The 19,859-nt window shown below is 41.5% G+C and overlaps 1 protein-coding gene across 2 annotated transcripts in view; it reads right to left on the bottom strand.

Annotated features, from left to right (window-relative positions):
- The window catches only part of pvrl2l (PVR cell adhesion molecule related 2 like), a 384,643-nt gene that overhangs the window by 144,134 nt on the left and 220,650 nt on the right, over nucleotides 1-19,859 (bottom strand). The window contains exon 7 of one of the 2 annotated variants that reach the window (XM_042506359.2): nucleotides 4,775-10,265. The exons of the other annotated variant lie outside the window; for it this stretch is intronic. Coding sequence (XP_042362293.1) covers nucleotides 9,658-10,265 — 608 coding nt within the window. The 3' untranslated portion in view covers nucleotides 4,775-9,657. Of the gene's footprint in view, nucleotides 1-4,774; nucleotides 10,266-19,859 lie in introns of those variants that run through there. 2 annotated transcript variants of the gene reach the window in all.

The following is a 19,859-nucleotide window of genomic DNA, read 5'->3' as shown; positions in this document are numbered from 1 at the left end:
CAGCTGAGCACCACTCACACTGAAGAGCGGAGTGATCAAAGGTGACTGAATGTGGAAGAAGGTTGTGACAAGGACGAAGAAAAACAATCAGGGTTTTTTGACTTTGAAAGCTGAAAGTACTTGGGCTAAAATATAATAGTATATATATAAATTAATATATAATAATAATTTTAAAGAGACCAGCTGAACCTGTTCTTCTTCTACATGCTATTATTTGGTGTACCAGGACTTTTTCTCTGATACTGGCACTTCACGCAAGCTTCCAGTGCTCTTTTCTTCTGTCTCAATATCAGGTACTTTGGGCAATTCATAACTGCCCTTAATAAACTGCATTATCCATAACTGCCCTTAATAAACTGCATTATCCAGGGGGCACAGGGGGCCCTGAGTAGGCTACCTGTGAGGCGCTAGACTGCTTTCCCATTGTCAGTAGAGCAGAACTGTGTACACGGTTCTGCAGTAGAAGAGTATGCTTTTCTGTGCATTTTTTTTTTTTTGGGGGGGGGGGGTGTGTGACATTTGACAAATGACAAATTAAATGACAGTCAAAGCTCATTTAATTAATATGTTTTCCATTTTTCATGGAGGCATGAAAGCAAAACTGTTTTGTTTTTTCCCCACAAATTCAAAGTACCATGTTCTCGCTAACTGATACACAATTGGTCGTTTTGTTGCATTTTTCTTTTTTGGTCGGTAAAAGAGAGAAACTTGGATCTTGGATTGGTGTAGGAATGTTTTTTTCTGTTTAAAATGGAAAGTAGGTGTAAAAAAAGGCCAAAAAAAGTTCTCAAACTGGTAAAGGATGCACTTTACTGCCCTACTGATGTGCGTTGGTACCATACCAACAAACAACAAGTACCGTTTTCTTTTGAGCTCGTCAATCAACCAGCGGAAATGGTTCAATGTTCTTTTTTTCCACTTTCTTTCAGTTAAATAACATCCTGCTTCAGATTCATTTCAGGAGGCTACGAACTGCTGCTATAATGGGCTACAGCTAAAACGGCACAAATTGCAGCAATGGTGAGGAAAGGAGTTAAATAATAGCAGACACCAATTTGAAATGAACGGCCATTCATTTGAACATGCATACCCAAAACCTGAAATAACCTGAAACTGAAACAAAAAAATCCATGACGAATTGCATCCCTAAGTATAGCCCAGAACACTGCAGGAGCAGCACAGTGGGAGAAGAAGAAGAAGGTACCCTGAGAGGCAGGAAAGCAGGACAGCAGTGCCTTAAGAAATTGGTTACAGAGCACAATGAGACCTCTTCTAACCAGCGTTGGGAGGAGGAAACTTCATCCACATCTGCTGGAGTCTCAGCTGGCCTGGCAGAGTCTCGGCTTTAACTGGATTAACAACAAAAGCCTAGCTCAATAACTAATAGGCCTCTTCTTCCTCCTCTCTGTTCCTTCTCCCTCTTCACTCCGTTCCCCTCTATCCCCCTCTCTTTCTATCTCGCCGTCTTCCTCCTCCTTCAGAGTGAAGCGGAGAGATAATGCGGAACACTTTCATGCCTTCTGCTGAATTAAACATGGAGAGAACAGCTTGTACCGGGTGCTAAAGCCGGAGTAAAGAGAGAGGGAATATGAAAAAGAAGGATATATACAATTCCACCCTTGCACACGGGTCCCCGGAGTGCTGCTGAACACTTCTTTACAATTAAAAAGATCTGTCGCCGATAGGCTGCGCTGAGGAAAGCTAAACAGGACAGCCATTTTTTTACTAATTGGCCGGGTTGAAAAGGACTGTCAGTTGTCGTTGGGTGGAAGCGGCCAATCGCCACACGGAGGGGTGGCTCAGAAATACTCCTCCGAGGCTTCCACCTCCAGCTTTCATTGTTGAAGCTGTAAATCCCATCTTGCCAGTCTCTTATTCCTTTCACACACGCTCTCTGTCATCTTTACCCAATTGGGCCCCACAAGTAACAAATCTGCCCATCTCTAACTCTACTCCATGGTGAATAATTGACAGTGTTTCAAACGATCTTAGTCTCAGGTGGTTTACAAAAAAAAATAATAAAAAACGGTGACGTCTTCTCATCCCCTCAGCAGGGGCTGTGGTTTCAGTTTCTGTTCCGCCGCTAGTCTTTTTTAACTCTCGATTTCTCTGATCCGAGAAGAAAAAGTCTCCCTTTCTCTCCATTCTCTCCCAGCCTGTTTGGTATTCCCCAGACGGAGCGCAGAGCTACCACCCTCATCCTCCGTCCTCCGTCCTCCGTCCTCCCCTCCCTCTGTTCCACTCTCTTTCCCCCTGACAGAGCCAAGTGACCTGTTACAGCGTCCTCTGCTTAGCATGGGCGCCACACTCACGGCAGCAAGGACAAGACTTCACAGGGGCTGCGTTCAGGACTGCAGCCTCCCAAAGCACACGCCATGTGAGGCGGGGCAGCGGGCCAAAGATCAGAGAGGGACGCTTGTAACTAGCATGACCCCATTTTCAACTCACCGGACAGGCTGCTGCGACAGTCTGTTCCCCCTCGCTACCAAAAGGGAAAGTCTTATTTAAGGATGATTACATCTTATGTATTCCCATTGAAGATAAATAATCTTGTCGAGCACAATTTGAATTAGTCCATTGGATTTGTTTCAAGGCTGCATTTAAATTTTTCTTCTGAAGTTCCTCGACATAAAGAAAATGATCTCTCAGAAAGTCTTTTTAAAGTCTTTCCTGATAAATTCAGTGAATAGAAAGAACCGGGAAGCTATGTGTTGTTCCTGCTTCTATCAAGTCTTTACAAATTTTAAGCTCAGATATGTTTCATCGTGGCCTCGTTTCCATCTTATGAAGTCATTTTTGCTTACTCCACGCACAGATATCTGGTCTGACAGCACATTTCTCCAGATTACAGAATATGTTTTACTTGTTTGAAGAAATGGATGTTTTTGAATGAAGGCGCAAAACTTTCTGACCCCATTTTTGCATCTACAAGGCATAAAATGTGATATGCATGGATGTGTTATCTGAATGAGAGAAACACATGTTAATGCAAGGTGGAAATGACTTCTTACTGCTTTGTTGTCGGATATCACAAAAATGCAATCCGTAAACATGACCAAAGTCTGCAAAGCAAGTTCAAAAGCCATCGAACTCCACCTGCTCAAAGCAACAAATACCAACAAGTCCACCAGCCTCAGGTAACTAACTTGCATATAAAGATGTCATCGCAGTGCGGTCACAATTGAGATAACATGAGCGCTTATTCTGCATAAGTAAATGCAGATGTCATTATCCAGATAAGGTCGCCAGAAAAAAGGTCACATGTAATCGCAGTTGTAAATGGGGCCTTCAGCTGTGCTCCACGAATGGAACAGCCAGAAAAAAAACTGCTGGCATTGATCATTTCTGCAAACCATGGCTACGTTACATATGAATATTATTATGTAGCGGATATGCTGGAATTTTATGGTTATTTACCCAACACTGTTAGCGTTACGTTAAGCCACAATAAACATTTGGTTATGGTTGGAAAAAGATCTTTCTTAAAATACCTGAAACACAGCAATATATCATAACAAGCAACCACTTTTGTGACAATATCCCCGGTGTGAAAACAGTCATGGGTCCTCTTTCTGAAAAGTCGCTGGAAATACACAGACAAATTGCTAAAAAGCTGCTTGAAAAAGGCAACAGCTCACTGAAAAACACCCTTGTTTGATGTTGAAAAGCCACTGGAAAAACAATGTATTACAGTTGGCAAAACAGCAATGGTTCACCTAAAAACACCGATGTTTGGTGCCTAAAACAGCTGCATGTTGCAAAAAACACCCAAGTGTGATGCCTAAAATGCTGCTGAAAAAATGGTGATGGATAACAAGAAAATACTCACATTTGCTGCCTAAAAAGCTGCTGGGAAAAAAAACAGTGGGTAGCTAAAAATACCATCATTTGTTGCCTATAAATCCATTGGATAAACAGCAACAAATCACCAGACAACACCCACGTATGTAACCTAAAAGGAAAAAAAAGAGGGTCGCTACAAACACCACTGTTATTTGCCTAAAAAGCAGCTGGAAAAACAGCAATAGATTTCCAGAAAACAGCCACATTTGTTGCCTAAGAGGCCATTGGAAAAAAGTGTGGGTCACTGAAAACACCAACATTTATTGCTTAAAAAGCAGCAGGAAAAATGACGATGGATTACCGGAAAACGTCCCCGTGTTATGCCTAAAAGCCCCTGAAAAGTTCAAACTTCAAATCTCTAAGAAACAACCATGTTTGATGCATAAAATAGGCTGGAAACACAGCAATGGCTCATTAAAAAACACCCACATTGTTGCCTAAAAAGTCACTGGAAAAGCAGCAACAGGTCACTAAAACACAACTGGTTTAGGTGTTTGTTGGTCTCAAACGGTGGTCTGCACCCTGGCAGGCCCAGGTGTCTAGTTGTCTTGCCACTCATAAACTACAAATGTTGAAATGATACAGATGAATACACAAATGTATTTGTGGTTTGCAGACACAAATAATGCCATTATTGCCAGCTGCACAGTGGGCACAAGTATTATGCGATGTACAGCTTCCAGGTGTTTGGAAGTGTTAAAACTTAATGGGAGGTTGTCGTGACAGAGGGAGCGTAGTTATCCTTGAGTTAGCAAAACTTGAAACATGTCCTGTAGCAGTTCTGTTGAGGAGGCTAAATATCCCAGAGCAGGTGCACTACACGGCGCTGTGCTGTAAAATATGCTGAGGAGAGAAGGAAGTGTGGGAATCTGGTATTTATAGACTGATTACACAGCCCGGCTTAATTAATTACCACTTCTTCCACAGAGAATTGTTCCAGAATGATTTTTTTTATTGAAAATGGGTTGTGCAAAAACAAAAGTTATGACTGATGATGAGTTTTCTCACTACGGCTACATGCACGCTACAAGAATCCGCGACTAATTAGGCGCCAAAGTTGTGATCACAGTCGACTGTTGAGAATTATGCCGCTGTGAGAAACCCCCCAGAGGACAGATGTGCTGAGGCATACAATGGCCAAATAGAGGGCATACTCCAGCACACTTATAAGTATATACTTATATACAAAAGTCTGCTGGGGAGGGGTGAAACTCCAAAAAGTTGGGGATTTTATTTTTAGGGTGAAAATCATTAACATTTTAAAATCCAGTAAGGAAAGGAGATTTTCCTTTTGGGAAACACAGGGAGGTGTTTAAAACATAACATAAGTGTAATAAAATATCTTTAAATTGTAGGTTTGTATTGTAACCTAGAGACATTATATTATATATTTTTATTTAAATGATGAAACTGAAACAAAACTTTTTTTTTTTTGTTCTGCAGAGTTAAAACGTCTGGATCTTAGAGCATGCATGCACCCAGCGGAGTTGAAAACACACTTCAATACTTTAACCCAAACTGTACTGCAGTGATACAATAAACTACCACATGTGAGGCAACAGAAGTTACAGTATGGCTGTCTCTTACTTACTTTGAGATTAATTGGCAACCCGTTCAAACACACTGTTATGAAATGTCTCCACTGAAATGTACTGTAACATAGCAGATATAACTGTCTCATTTACAGAGTGACAGATTGCACAGTGTATAATGTTTGACAACAATTCAACAACAAGGAACCTGCTCAGAACTCGGTGGGAAGTGGAGCTGAAACTTCCCCAAAAAAAAACCCACAAAAAAACAAATCCACTGAGGTTTTGCATTTCAAATTTGAAACATCTCAGCTCTCAATTTATGACAAAAACCCCCGTCTGTGTTCAGATTTTAAACCCACAGAACAGCAGTTAGAATTTGAGTAATTGCATCTTATTATTGTCAGAATATTTTCTTTACATTGTAATGCGGCATGAGTGAACGAAATGGGACATGAACTTACAATACAAGTAGTATGAGATCATTATGGGTATACAAGCCTGTTTACCCACTCAAAATGTGACCTTCAGAGTGCTGAAGATCATCACATTCCTCAAAGATTCCCTTTTCAGATCCTTTCTCATAAATACCACTTGAACTAACTTTATGTAAAACTATAAGTATATACCACCCTGTTTTATTTTACTCGACTGCAAAGTGACTCCAGACGCCAAAGTTGCTCGATCAAACACTGGCTATAGTAAGTAAGCATGGCTGTGATGTGACATAGTGAGCTTGAAAGGCGAAGGGTGCGCTCAGTTCGGCTGCTGAAGCATACAGCACCAGTCGAGTTTGTTCTTCTTTCATTTCTCTGTCACTGTGGCCTCGCTCACATCTCCTTTTTATAACTCTAACAGGCTCTCCATACAATGCCAAGGAGGTTTGCCTCTGATTCTTTCTTAGTCTCAGAGTTTCTCTGTGTTATCTGGCAACCATCCTGACCTTAAAAAAACAACAATAAAAAGACAAGAAATATAATTCATCGGTTAATTGAGAAAATGCCAAATTGATGCCCTGAAAAAAACGATAAGAAGGTAGAAGTTGGGACTCTATAAGGCAAGTGTGTTCCAAAAACTTAAGAGCTGCGTCTCAGTTCTTAACTCTAAAAACAAATACCATTAATTAAAAATCATTCAGCTTCCAAATTGTCAAAATTAAAAATTGCAATTTTCCAATGCACAGGGTTCCCACACATTTTTACTAATGAATATTCAAAAACTTTTCCAAAATTTTTCAAAATATTGCACTCCATTTCCATGATTTTGCAACATAGAGATCCACTGTAAAACACGCAGTTCCCAGGAATTTGTGGAAATGCAAACTGCTGGCACTGACTTACTTTCCTCGTTTTTCAGACATTCCCACCATCAACTAGCGGCATTTGCCAATAGGTCAAACTGGCACATACAGGTGCTTTGCAAAAGTCAAGGCCACACCCGTTTTTGGGAGATTGAAAACCAAAGATCACACAGATTCAATGTAATTTGACACGTTTGGTCAATGTATCCTCATGAAATGGTTCGTATGATATTCTACAAATTAGTGGCCATCGACTGACGGTTCAGCCTTAAACATTAAGTTATATTTAATAATGTAAAGTAATAGAGTTTAAGTTTAGGCAAGTTACTGTGCTTAGGTTAAGGACTAGAAAGATGGTGAGGACGCAGCTTAAAATAAATCAAAATTCACTCAAAGTTAGCATGGTTATGAACACTGGTGTCCTGCTTTTTATGATTAATCCACCTCTCCAACCTGCCTCTTAACAAGATGCTCAGGAGGTATTTTGCAGACTTGCAAAATACATGCACAAATTACTGGCTCAACATTACTCAGGATATGTATCTATTTTGGTTCAATGCATTTCATAGGAAAACGTACAAACAGTGTAAGAAAACTGTCTGGTTTAGAATATAATTGTGAATGCATTCATTTTTGTTGTTTTGTAGTTTTGTGACCTTTTGTGACCTTTCCTTTACCTAAGCGTCCGTGATACTTTAAAAGGTTAATGCTGTCATGTCCCTTTAGTCTTCCACTGTCCAAGTGGATCAGTGACCCGATACAGTGGACGAATATTTCATGTACAGATTTCAAACGTTGTCTGTAAATAACTAAGCTGTTAGTAGCTAACTGTTTGATCTTGGCTGAGATTTCGTTGGACAGTTTGAAGCTGCTGTACTGTATGACTTTACTGCAGCTGTATGTTAGCTATCTTGTATTATTAGCGCTCACCAGCATCATTTAGACATTTACCACTCTAACAGTGACTATTCACATATTTTATGTGCCTCAGATCAGTGCAGAAGCCTTTGTTAACTCGCTACACAACAACATTTCAGCATTTTCCCGTTAATCGCCTAATGTCACAGCGAATTACTTTCCTCGTGGTGCGGCCTTGGTGATGACACATTGGCGGTCTGGTCTTTGTGTATCACATGATACAAGTGATGTTTCAAGGGTCACACAATGCAGCAATAGATTTTGAAAGTACGTTGCGCACTGTTAGACATGTTACAGGATTTTATGAACATATTTTCAACAACAGCTGAAACGATGTCGATGTTAAGCTTTTCCAAAACACAATGTTAATTTCAAACCATTCCCGACCTTCTGCAAATTTTTCAGGAAATTAATGACTGTGGGAACCCTGAATGCAATTTTGCACATTCAGTGAGAGATCTCATTAAAGAAAAAATCCCACTAATTTAAAGAAAAAAACTGCTGTGCCAACTGTAGTTTGTCAGTGTACAAGAAACAAAGGTTTGGGAGTTTGGGGTTTCATTTAGCCCGTTTCACTTCCTCCCTTGAAATGTGTCTCAGACCGTGCCTCTCTGTCCAATCAGAATAGAGAACATGGAATAATCTGGTACATAGCCTAAGAACATTCTGCAGGACATGGAAAATGAATACATGAAATAACAGCAGCCTCCGACAAAGCCGGTGAATATTTTGCCTCGTCGAATGCGACCCAGATAGGAATATAAATACGAGTTATCCCCTTCTCCCTGCACACAGCCATTGCGGCACTCGTCTAAGCCGCCCATTATGTAAATAAAGAAAGAGCAGAATGAGCGAGAGATGTAATGTGTGTGGGACAGAGCATCAGCATAACACACAAATGGTGCGTGTGGAACAGAAAGAAATGAGATGGAGAGAGAGAGAGAAAGGCAGGGGAAGGGAAATAAAGAAAGAGGAAATATAGGAAGTAATTTAAAGAGGAAAAGAGGAAAAAGGGGGAAAATACAGCTGGAAACAAAGAAAAGCACATCTTTTTATTTTTTTTTACCCATTAAATGAGTCATTACCGACCCAATGTGGTACTGTGTGAAACCCCCCAAGGCTCCCGGTGCGTCGTTTCCTTAGCGAGATCAACACCATTACACAACAGTAACAACAACAACAACAACAGCTACAACAAGAACAATAACAACAACTGTGCTATAGTGAGACGGCGCCCAATATATAGATGATGCACATCATTAACACCACAGCCAGCCACACATTAGCACGCACTGTTAAGTCTGTTATGTTACTCAGTTTAGTGGCCCCTCACTCTGGAAACCAGTTGGTGTCACAGGGTGGGGCGAGTCACTGTAACACCCCGCCAAAAAAAAAGTCCGATGTACAGAAACTCCATAACTGATGCCAAGGCGACGAGTTTTCAAGTTTAAAATTCGAGCAGAGTCTGTCCAAAGAGTGTGCAGCAACAGCGGCAACATCCACAGAAGCCGTTTGTAAAGTTTTACGCCGATGATGTTTTTCTTTACGTTGAAACAGGAAGGCGAGTTTTGAGTGGTGGTTATGGTGCTCCCGGCTTTGCAGATTATGTTTTCTAGTAAAAATACAACGTAGTCACTCAACACAATCACACACTAGCAAAGCTGAAGAAACAAGAACGTAGCAAGAAGCAGCGTTGCGTCAGAGTTGCTGTGGTTTTCGTTTGCAGTATTTTTTCTTTTTTGTTATATTCGGCTGGCACTGAATGAAATCTGTCTCCACGCTTAAACACAGTCACATATTCAGCCACAGTCCACTTTACTGCCATCACAAGGTTTCCTTCGTCAAAACCTTCATTTTCCTTTTTTTTTTAATAAATCATTTTTCTTTTCATCCTCCGGTGTCAAGCAGAGAGGATGTAATTGATGGCGTCTCTTTGATCGGGTTGAATGTGAAGCAGTTGATGGAGGCGAAAGCGAAGAAGGCTGGCTTGAACTCCCCCTCTTCCTCCCCCGCATCTCCTTCCACTAGTTTCAGACCTCACCTTTTCTCTCCTCTCCTGCGCCCTCAGACATAAATGGCAGTCCGGGAAATGACTGAGCCGTCTCTCTGAGACTCCATGTCGTCATCGAGGTACACGTCCATTTCTTCTTCGCCGCCGTGAGCTCTGTGGACGTGATAGGCTGGAGGAATCATGTTCCCGCCTCCAAACCGGTCGTATTCTTCCTCCATGCTGTCATCCAGGTCAAACTTCCTCCTCTCAGCTTCGTCACCACTAAGGAGGATGTCGTGGGCGGACGGGGGGTTGCCAATTGAAGCGTGGTGGAGGTGATGATGGTGGTAGTCGTTGGCCTTTTCCGTTAGAGTCCCTGTGGCGTCGCAGCCCTCACGATACGTGTAGATGGGCCCGTTGTTGTTGGCGCCCGTCCCGTTCTTATTGCTGCTGTTCCCGGTGCCACTGAAGAGCAGGCGAGCTTTGTTCCCATAGTCTCCGCCGTTGCTGCCACCACTGCCGGTTGCGATGGAGTCCCCGCTGCTGGGGTAACCGCGCCTCTGCTGCCGGCGACTCCGGGTCAGAAGAACGGCAACGAGCGCGACAACCAATAGTAGGGCCAGGAGGGAGCCGATGACGGCGCCCGCCACGACGCCGGCGCTGGACGGATCCTCCAGGGCTTCTGCAGAGGGGATGGAGGGGTTGGAAGGAGGGGTGGAAACATGGGTGGAGGAGAAGAAAAAGAGGGCAGGAATTGATGGAAGTCTTGCTCAGTTTTGGACGAGGTATTCACAGTCCTTCTTGTATTGTAAGTGTGCTGTGGTGATAGTGGTGGTGTCTTCCTCTACGTGTGTTACAATCCTCTTACAAGTGTGTAGTAATGTTCTTCTCAGTGTAATCCCTCGGTGAGGGTGCAGTCAGTCATTGCTGGGATCAGGCTGAATGGGACTCATTCACTCTCTCCCAGCGGCTTGTTGCGCTGCATTTCGCAGACAAATTTGCTCTAAACACATGTCTGTCCAGCTGCTGGCACTTCAGTTTTTGTCGCCCCGCCCCCCTCTGCCAGCTGGGGAAAAGCCTTTACTACTGTAATGGTCCTTTGTTCTATACGTCATGTTGGTGTGAGCCAAGTTTGCCTCTCCACTCTTGTTTCAGTTGCAGATTGAAACAATAATGAGAGATGGGTCAGCAAAAAAAGCAGTTTGTTTAGTGCCTGTCTTTGCCACGCGTTAGAGATATCGGCCCGGCAAAGACACACAGACAGACAGAGAGACAGACACACAGAGACAGACAGGCAGAGGGGTTATTTGAAGAGGTTCAGTGGAAAAAGAGCACACCGAGTATGTTTCCATGCACAAAATAATCAAATTTTTGCTGTTATTCCAAAAAAAGACAATAATGCTACTAAGCTGTTCACATGTCTAATGAAAGTGAATATTCCACTAACACTCCTGTTTATATGCAGCCATGAATACTCCAATTAACATGCCCTAACTTGTCATTTAAATAACATGAAGAAAAAGAACAGCTGGAGCTGGTTGTCATTTTGCTTTTTTGCATCAAAAAAGGATTTTTTCAAATTTTCACACCAGTGGCCACTTTCCTTCCTTCGCCTCCTTGAAAAAGATGGTTCTGGGATATTTGTGCACATCCAAAAAACAAAGTCTTTCATAAAGTTTAAAAGCAGATGTGCTTCTTCTTCTGACCAGAAATGTGGGATTTTCTTTTGCATTGATCTCTGCCCTACTGCTTTGCAAACTGTTGGCTACTTGATTTGCATACAACGTATTCACGACAATGTACAGCGCTGATTGTAAACGTACAAGAGGACGTGTGCAACAAACAGCTGTAAAAACTGCAGTTTTTACTCCAAATTGGCAGTACATGTGCCCCAGAAAATACAAACATATCCAACATGTCTTAATCGGAAAATACTCAGTTAGTGAAATGTTCTGAATATTTAAACAGAATGTGTTATTTATATGACCCACAAATATTCCAAATTTGGAATATTGCCATATTCACAACAATAGGGTAATATTGGTGTGCATGTAACCGTAGCCACTGTTGCGCCTGTGAAGTGCCACAATGCTCAACATCCCTGGAGTCCTCCCATTTTTGCCCTCTGTTTCTCTCCCAACCTCCTAATTATCATAATCTATGTCTCCTTCCCTCTCATCCCCCCCATCCTCTGCTTCCACTGCTGCCTCCCCATGCCTCTCTTATCGGTCAGCTACTCAAACCGCAGGGCGGAGTGATCGCCCGCTGTCAACCCAGGACCGAGTCCAGATCTCACTGATCAGCGGCGCGCAAAGGTAAAAGGTTCACACTGTGGAGCAAGACTCATGCCAGGACATTTATAAGAGGATTCTCTGCAGGAATACGAGAGAGAAAAGAGGCCTGGCTCTGATAGCGTAGGATTTGTGCGAGTGGATTCACGCTGGGCTAAAAAGAGGAGAAAAGAAAGTATCAAACCGAGCAAGGAGAAGCGTTGAACCTATAGAGAGGCGCTGCGCCAGGCTGGCTAATTTTTTTTTTCTTTTGTGAAATCCATTCTGATTTTTCTTTGGGGTGCAGCGAGGGCAGCAGAACGCAGAACAGCAGGGAAATTTGAACCCCTTCCTGTTTTATGCAAATAACAGCGAGGTTCTGCCAGCACTCCTGGCAAACACAGCAGTGAATGCCAATCAAACAATCTGAGCTTGGCTGAAAAGAGCACTGTGCAAGGTTACGTGCCAGGGCAGCGTCAGTGAGGGAATGACTTTTTTTTCTTTCAATGAAATCGCGTCGGACATCAAATAATAATCTGTACGGTGCTGGCGAGTGGGAGTTATGTTAACAAAACCAGCAGGGGGATGTCACTATAAGCGAGCTTGGATTGAAAGCCTGTGATTCATACAAATTGTTCATTCTGAGGGTGAAGGAGAAAAAAGAGACGGAGATGAAAGAGGAGAGAAAACTAGGGAGAGGTTTCCGGTCGAGTTAAGAAGAGAGGTTTGATTTCAAACACTTCCTTGGTTTTGTCTCACATGGGGGATGCGGGAGGGTTATGCCAGGGTGAGACAGACGGGTTGGGTGTACAAGGCGGCGCTCTTGGGACAGGATATGATGTCTAAATTAGGGGACACTGTCTGGTGATATCCAATTGAAGTGACAGAAGGCATTAAGGATGATGAATCCAACTCTGCCTGTCCTAGTTTTCTCTCGCTCTCTCCACAAACTTACAGACTGGCATGGAAACACAACGCATTAGCCAAAATGTTATTTATATTTATTGTGTCATTTATATTTTAGGCATTAGTCGCATTTATCAAGAGCCTGAGAGCGAGGCAGCTGAATAATGGCCTTTTGTGGTGGGTCGTTGGTGGCTGTCTTTCTTCTGTTAATCAAGTGCTTAAAAATCTATCATTCTGTATGGGCTTTAAAGGACAGTACTCCTACAGAGGCCCATTAGAGCTGGTGTGTTCGTTTTTCAATAAATCATAGGTCACATGCAGGAGCAGCATGATTTCACTCCACAGCTCCGAAGTCCAACGCTCGGGGATGAAAACTGATATCTAAAGTCGGAAGGGGACAAGTTAGCTGCTTCACTGAAAGCAGTTAACGCCAAACAACAGATACAGAACTCGAAACATTCTCCATCACATAATAATGGAAATTCATCTTTCACATAGCTCATAAATAAGAAAAAACACACTACTAGCTGATTCTTTAGGAAAGATTTTATGTGACTACAGCAAAACAGAACTTCCACGTATCTTTAACCAAGTGGCACAGAGTGAAACGGTTTGTCATTTGATAAGTCGATTTGTAGTGCTAGAAGCCACTGATTTGCTTTCAGTCAAAATTTAGGGGATTAAATAAATACATATGCCTATAGAAAGGGCTGCCACGCATTTTCAGGAAAAAAAATTCAAAGCTTTTCAATGACTCATAATAAAAAATATTTCCTGTCGCCCTACTTATGGGTGTTTTTCAAATATTAGATTCAAACTGTCCAACATAACTCCAGATAGCTGGCATAGATGAAGGGAGAGAGAGAATTTGGGCAAAAATGAAGAAACGTACTTCAATAATTCTAAATTTATGTTGGCTCACTTGCAAAACAAACCCAGCAGCAATATTTGACAGATCGTTTTGGTCTCTAAAGCTAATTTCCTATTTCATGACAACTGTAATGGTTATGCACAACCAAGGGCGAAGCTACAAGGAGTCACCTTACTTAAATCAAGTCACTCAACCACCCTCGCTCCTCCGTAACACCCACCTCCTGTCCAAAAATGGTCACCTCAGGTCACTTCCAAAGTGTTGTATAGTGACAAATACGAAAAATGGAGCTATAGAGAGGATTTCCAACCGTTGTCTCTTTTCTCACCTCAGCACAGCTGACAGCTATAAAGTGGGTGGTGCAACAGGACAAAGCCCCTCTAATCTGATGATGGAAAGGCATGAAGGGAAAGGAGTTTCCAAAGGTATTCGACCAACTGAGAAGCAGTTCTTGACAGAGCACTGGCCCTTAAAGGAGAATGCTGCAGATTTTCAACCAGTTCTGCGTCATCGCTGTGTGTGAGTGTCTGCAGATGGTGCTTAGACTCCACCCGTGCAGCCAGCATCTGGAGCCCGGCCCTTTCAATGGCAAAAGTCATCCCAGTGATGGGAAACATGTCATCTATGACACAGTGATGACACAGATCTGGTTTAAAATTTGCAGCATTTTCATTCAGTTGGTTTGTATTTTAACCAGTCTGGCGCCTCAGTCACAAAAACTAAGGAACAGTTTGCCATTTTAGTGTGTTTATTCGCTTTTGTTGCAGATAGTTGTATAAAAAGAAGAGAAACAGCAAAGACCTCCCTGTAAAATCAAGGCTTGTTGTTTTTTGTATATATTGACCAAATGTTAAGATTCAAAATGTCAGTCAGTGAGCTTTAAAGGTGTTGGTGGGCATATTTTTGAACTTTGGACAGAGTCAGACTGTCTATGCTTCTATGCTTCCAGTCTTTTTTGTTGCAAAAACTAACCTTATTGCCTTGTGGCTCAAGCTCCATACTTAATGTACAGACATGAAATTGATATTGATTTTCTCCACTTATTCTCTGCAATAAAGCCAATAAGTGTCTTTTCCAAAATGTCTCAATATTCCTTCAAGATATGACTATTTTTTGACAGGCCAGTTTCTGGTAGGATATGTTTTAGATGTAGCATAAGTTTTAACTTTGACACAGATTTCATTTTTTGTTACTGTCTTCGATCAAATAGGAATGTTGGGTAGAGAACTGTAAACTGCTGCCAATGTCGATCAATGGGTGCACATGATGGCACTAGTTCATTATGACACTGTGATGTTTAATGCCTTTAGAAAATGCTAAAAATACACTCAAGTATAGTAGAAAATCATCTTTTATCAGATACAAGATTTCTGCAGGCGTTTTCTGACATCACTTATTAGAATCTAAAACACTAATGGATCACGGATTTGCTCGGACAAAAAATGTGCCAGATGCATGATCAACGTCAGTGTCAAATCCTTGTCAACCGCCCAAAGAGATGCTTTGGTAAACACTGTTCTATGAACATATTTGCTTGGGAAAAAAATGGAAAAAAAGGAAGAAAAAAAAAGCAGAGAGACTATCGTTAGCAAGAAAATAGGCCATGCTTGTCATCCTTATTTCTCATCAACAGCAGCAGCCTGCCTGCATTAAGAAGCACGGTGATAAATGTCAAAGAGAGAGGCAGGGGAGCTTATATCAGTCTCTGTATTAGTGTCATGTACATGGAGGAGATTAGGAAAGAGAGAGAGAGAGAGAGAGAGAGAGAGAGAGAGAGAGAGAGAGAGAGCCATGAAAACTATCCATTACTAGTCAGTTACATTCACTGTGGTAGGGATGATCTAAATGAGAAGATTTGGGATGTGAGGAGGCAAGGTGCAAAGAGTTAGAAGGGTAGAGTGAGATAGACAAACACGGAGAGAGATAATCTAAGTGGTATGAAAATAGCAAAATCTAAATAATCTTTTGTTGATCTCCTTCGCCACCTCTCTCCTTCCTCCTTCCGTGCATTGTTCTGAAAGCTGAAAAGCACAGAGAGCTGCTTCGACAGTCATATAATAAGCCAAAGGCAGTGACTCTAAAAGCTCCACAGTGGGGACTCTCATTAAACGCAGCTTTTGGTCAAGGACAAGAAATATAAAAATGCACCCATGAATATACTCCAAACTTCAAAACACTTTAGTTGAAGACAAAATACAAAGGGACGAGACATCTCTCCTTCACAAAGACCACCCACTTAGACAGAAGAGTTTCTGTGTAAAATAAAATATGCCTTCATTAGTTTCATTGTACGGGATACGACTTAGACAAGCACCTGAGACAGGAGGTATGTAAATGTTATTTTTTTTAAACAGCAATTGCACGCCGACCTTCCGAATCCCCCACTGGTCCCATAAAATTGCCTGAATAACTTGGTTATTACTAAGCATTGTATAGAACATATCAACAATATCATTTAAATGCTGGTTTGAGTTGATTTTTGACCTCTAGAGCAGCGTGCTTCTAGGGAATTCAAGCAACCTCTCCCACACACTGCTGAGCAGGTTCCCTTAAAAATGTAAGTAATTGCAATGTTGAGATAGAGGTCAGCAGGACCATGAGCTGGAGCATCTTCTTGAAGAATGCTTGCAGGTTCATCACTGATGGCGCACCATGATTAGAAAGCGTCTCCTGCATTATAGAATAACCTTTAACATTAATGTTGGCTATGAGAACCTTTTTCTTAAAAACGACCTGCTCCTGAGACGCATATAATGTAAATGTTTGAGTTCAACAAGAGTGGGAAGAGCCACGGTTATTAGTTCTACTTTGTAAGGTTACACAGGAGCCTAATATATAAAACTAAAGATACCGCCTCACAGCTGATGCCTTCATGTACCAGTCAAGTTGCAGTTACAGTCCAGACTCATCTGTAGCCGTAACAGTTAACGGTGTATCAGATATTGATGTTGCTGTAAAGAATCTACAAATTGTAAAATGTGGATGCTTCACACACATCTTCAACTCGGCAGCACAGAAGATTTAAACAATCAGTACAGTTTGAAGGTGGACACTCAACAGTAGTGTCACCAATTCAGTATCTGATGAAATGTCTCCTCTTCTGTTCCTGAATTATGTAATGGACAGAAAAGTGTTTTTAAAGAACATTATGGTGTCACAGTGAAGTTGACCTTTGACCTTTTGGATTAAAAAATGTCATCATTATATCCTATTAGACATTTGTCTTAAAATGTTGTCATAATTTGTATATGGATTCTTGAATTATGTCCAAAGTCATGTTTAGTGAGATCACAGTGACTTTTGAACACCAAATTCTAATCAGTTCATCCTTAAGTCCAAGTGGATGTTTGTGCCAAACTTTAGGAAACTTCTTCAAGGCTTTTCGGATACCTCATTTGCAAGAATGGGGCAGAAATAAGCTACAGTGACCTTTTCCACCAAAATCTAAGCAGTTCATCATTTAGTCCAAGTAGATGTTTGTGCCAAATTAAATGAAATTCTCTCAAAGTGATCTTGAGGTATCACAAGAATGACATAGATGAGGTCACCGTGACCATTTTCCTATGACCACCAAAATCTAATCAGGTCATTTGTGCCAAATCTGAAGAAATTCCCTCAAGGCGTTCTTGAGATATCACAACAGACAGACAACCAGGCCATAACTGTCGCTGCTGTGGAGGCAAAAAAATATTACAATGTCTTGTACTTTTAGTTCAAGTTTCTCAAATGGTGATAATCACTTTTATAGGTTTAATTGTACTTTAACTTGAGTTCATCATTGAGTAGAGGTGGACATTTGTGCCAAATTTAAAGGAAATTCTGTCATTGTGTTATTGAAATATCATGTTCACAAGAATGAGATGGAGATATCCTTTGACTTTTGACCACCAAAATCTGAACAGATCATCATTGAGTCGAAAATTACGTTTGCACCAAATTTGAGGAAATTGCCTCGCACTGAAATGAATGGGATGGACAAACAACCCAAAAACATAATGCCATCGGCCATGACTACTACTGAGGCATAAAATACTGTATTAACATGTAAAGTACATTGTACTTTGAGTGATTTCTTAACCAGGTACTTTTTTCACTTTGAGTAGGTAATGATCAATTTCATGGGAGTAAATGTACTTTAAGTTGAGTATAGATTTTCAGTACTCAACCCTCCACTGATTAGAATTCATTACTTCAGCTTGTTTCGAACTAGTCATCCTTACCGTCAGCTATTTGGGTTTGCTGTACTTAGCTGACCTGCTGACCTTCCAGGATTATGAAAGCTATGGTTCTGAAGAGTGAATAGACAGGGAATGGCTTGCACTCAGACAGTCAGTAAATACTTTTTTCTATCTGGCAAACAAAAAGTGCTCCATCATCATTACCCTATCATCAGTCTAAATTGACTTTTTTTTTTGTTGTTTCTGAGTGCAGGCTTCTCTGTCCTGAAAGTTGTGTCGACTCTATCTCTTTCCAAATTCAAACCAGTGCCACAGTGACAGATGGAGGATCTCCTCAGATTTTATGCAAATTAATGAAAAATGTCTGCCATTTGTTGTCTGTTTGCTGCTTATCTGTGCTTTAAACACATTTGACCTTTGGTTTATCTTTGCCTGCAGAAGAACTTTGCATCTGAACTGAACTCTATTCTGCTTCTTGGGTACAAATAACCCACATAAGCTTTGTACTATGTTTGTGTTACGTTTTCTAATAAAAAGCCATAAACAAACTACAGTAGAAAAAATGACGTCATGATTTATCCGCTCCATGTATAAGCAGTGTGTCTGGGAGGCAAAGGCTCATAATTCGAACAGATGTAAGCGGAGGTGGGGGAGGTGAGGCCGAGGCTAAATGTTATCACGGTGGGTTAATGGGACCCGGAGGCAACGCAGACTGGAAATCACAGTTGTACAGTAGAAAGAGGATTTGAAGGGAAACTGACACAGCAAGCCAAAGCTAAAGATTTATTGCTGACTTTGACATGGTGCATTTTTAAGGATTGATGTTAAGGAAATAACCTTGTGCTGTTTGCCTGAGCAGATGGATGCATACAAAGCACGATGAAAGAGATGCACAAGGTCCGATCTAAAGGACGTGTGTCAATAAAGATGATAATGGCTTACAATTTTCCAGTTGATGGCAGTGCACAGGACAGGTACTTGTGTATCATCTAGCACAGTGTGCTACGTCTGCAGCATCTGACTGAGTCAGATTAGGATTCATTCATGAATAACAAAGAACACCGACTGTGCCTAGTTCCAGGAACATGTATTGTTTTTCTCTACAACAAAGTACATCTCAGCCATTAAAGGTGTTTATTTACCGTTAATGTAAGGCAGAGTCAGTGGGCTCGCTCTGAATAAAAGCTCTTTTAGAAAGAAGGAGCAATTTAAACAGGTAAATAGGGTCACATGTACATTTTCCTCCAATGTAACTGCACATTAATGAGGCAAGGAAGTGTACTGCTGCAGGTTTTGCAGTATTAAAAATAAGACACTACAGATTTCTAACTTCTATTTACCTGCTTATTCTCCCGAATACACCCACACAATTATTCATGTACATACTTGTAAACACTTCAGACAACATCAAATACAAAACAAAGGTCTACATACACAACAATAACCCCAACGCTTGGGGAGTTGCTGTGACTGACGAGTGCTAGCATGTCCCAGCTGTAGCGTTTAGAAACTAGCCCTGCGCGTATAGTCACCGAATCACCAAGCTTCTAGCATCGAATATTTAGCAAAAACACACATCAAGCTGCTTCGCCGTTTTTTCTAAATTAATATTTCATGCACAAAGTACCAATAAGTGGTACTTTAAAATAAACATTAAAATCCTCCTCCACTCAAAAAAAGGAAATATATAAAGAGAAGTAACCACTTCAAAGTTTCCACAAACCTCTATTACTGCTGATTTCTACCGTTTACCTGTTCACTGACATTGCCCACGACATCACACGGACACACCAACAAAACAACACACACACACACACACACACACACACACACACACACACACACCTGCCGACAGAGAACAGAGAGGCAGGCTCCTGTGCTGCAGTGCTGTGTGCAGATATCTGCTACTGGCAGCGGGAATGCAGCCTACTGCCTATATTTAGTGGATTTACCTGTGTTTGAAAAACCTGCATACATTGGAGAAAGTGCGAGGCGACAACAACTACCACAAACAGTGATGATGGGAGAGGACAGAGGCCTTTTTCAGTGAG

The sequence above is a fragment of the Plectropomus leopardus genome, chromosome 17, assembly GCF_026936395.1.
Source record: "Plectropomus leopardus strain MGB_pleo_1.0 chromosome 17, ASM2693639v1, whole genome shotgun sequence".
Classification (NCBI taxonomy): domain Eukaryota; kingdom Metazoa; phylum Chordata; class Actinopteri; order Perciformes; family Serranidae; genus Plectropomus; species Plectropomus leopardus.
The sequence above is the reverse complement of the archived record's forward strand: the minus strand, read 5'-3'. Positions and strand labels throughout refer to the sequence as shown.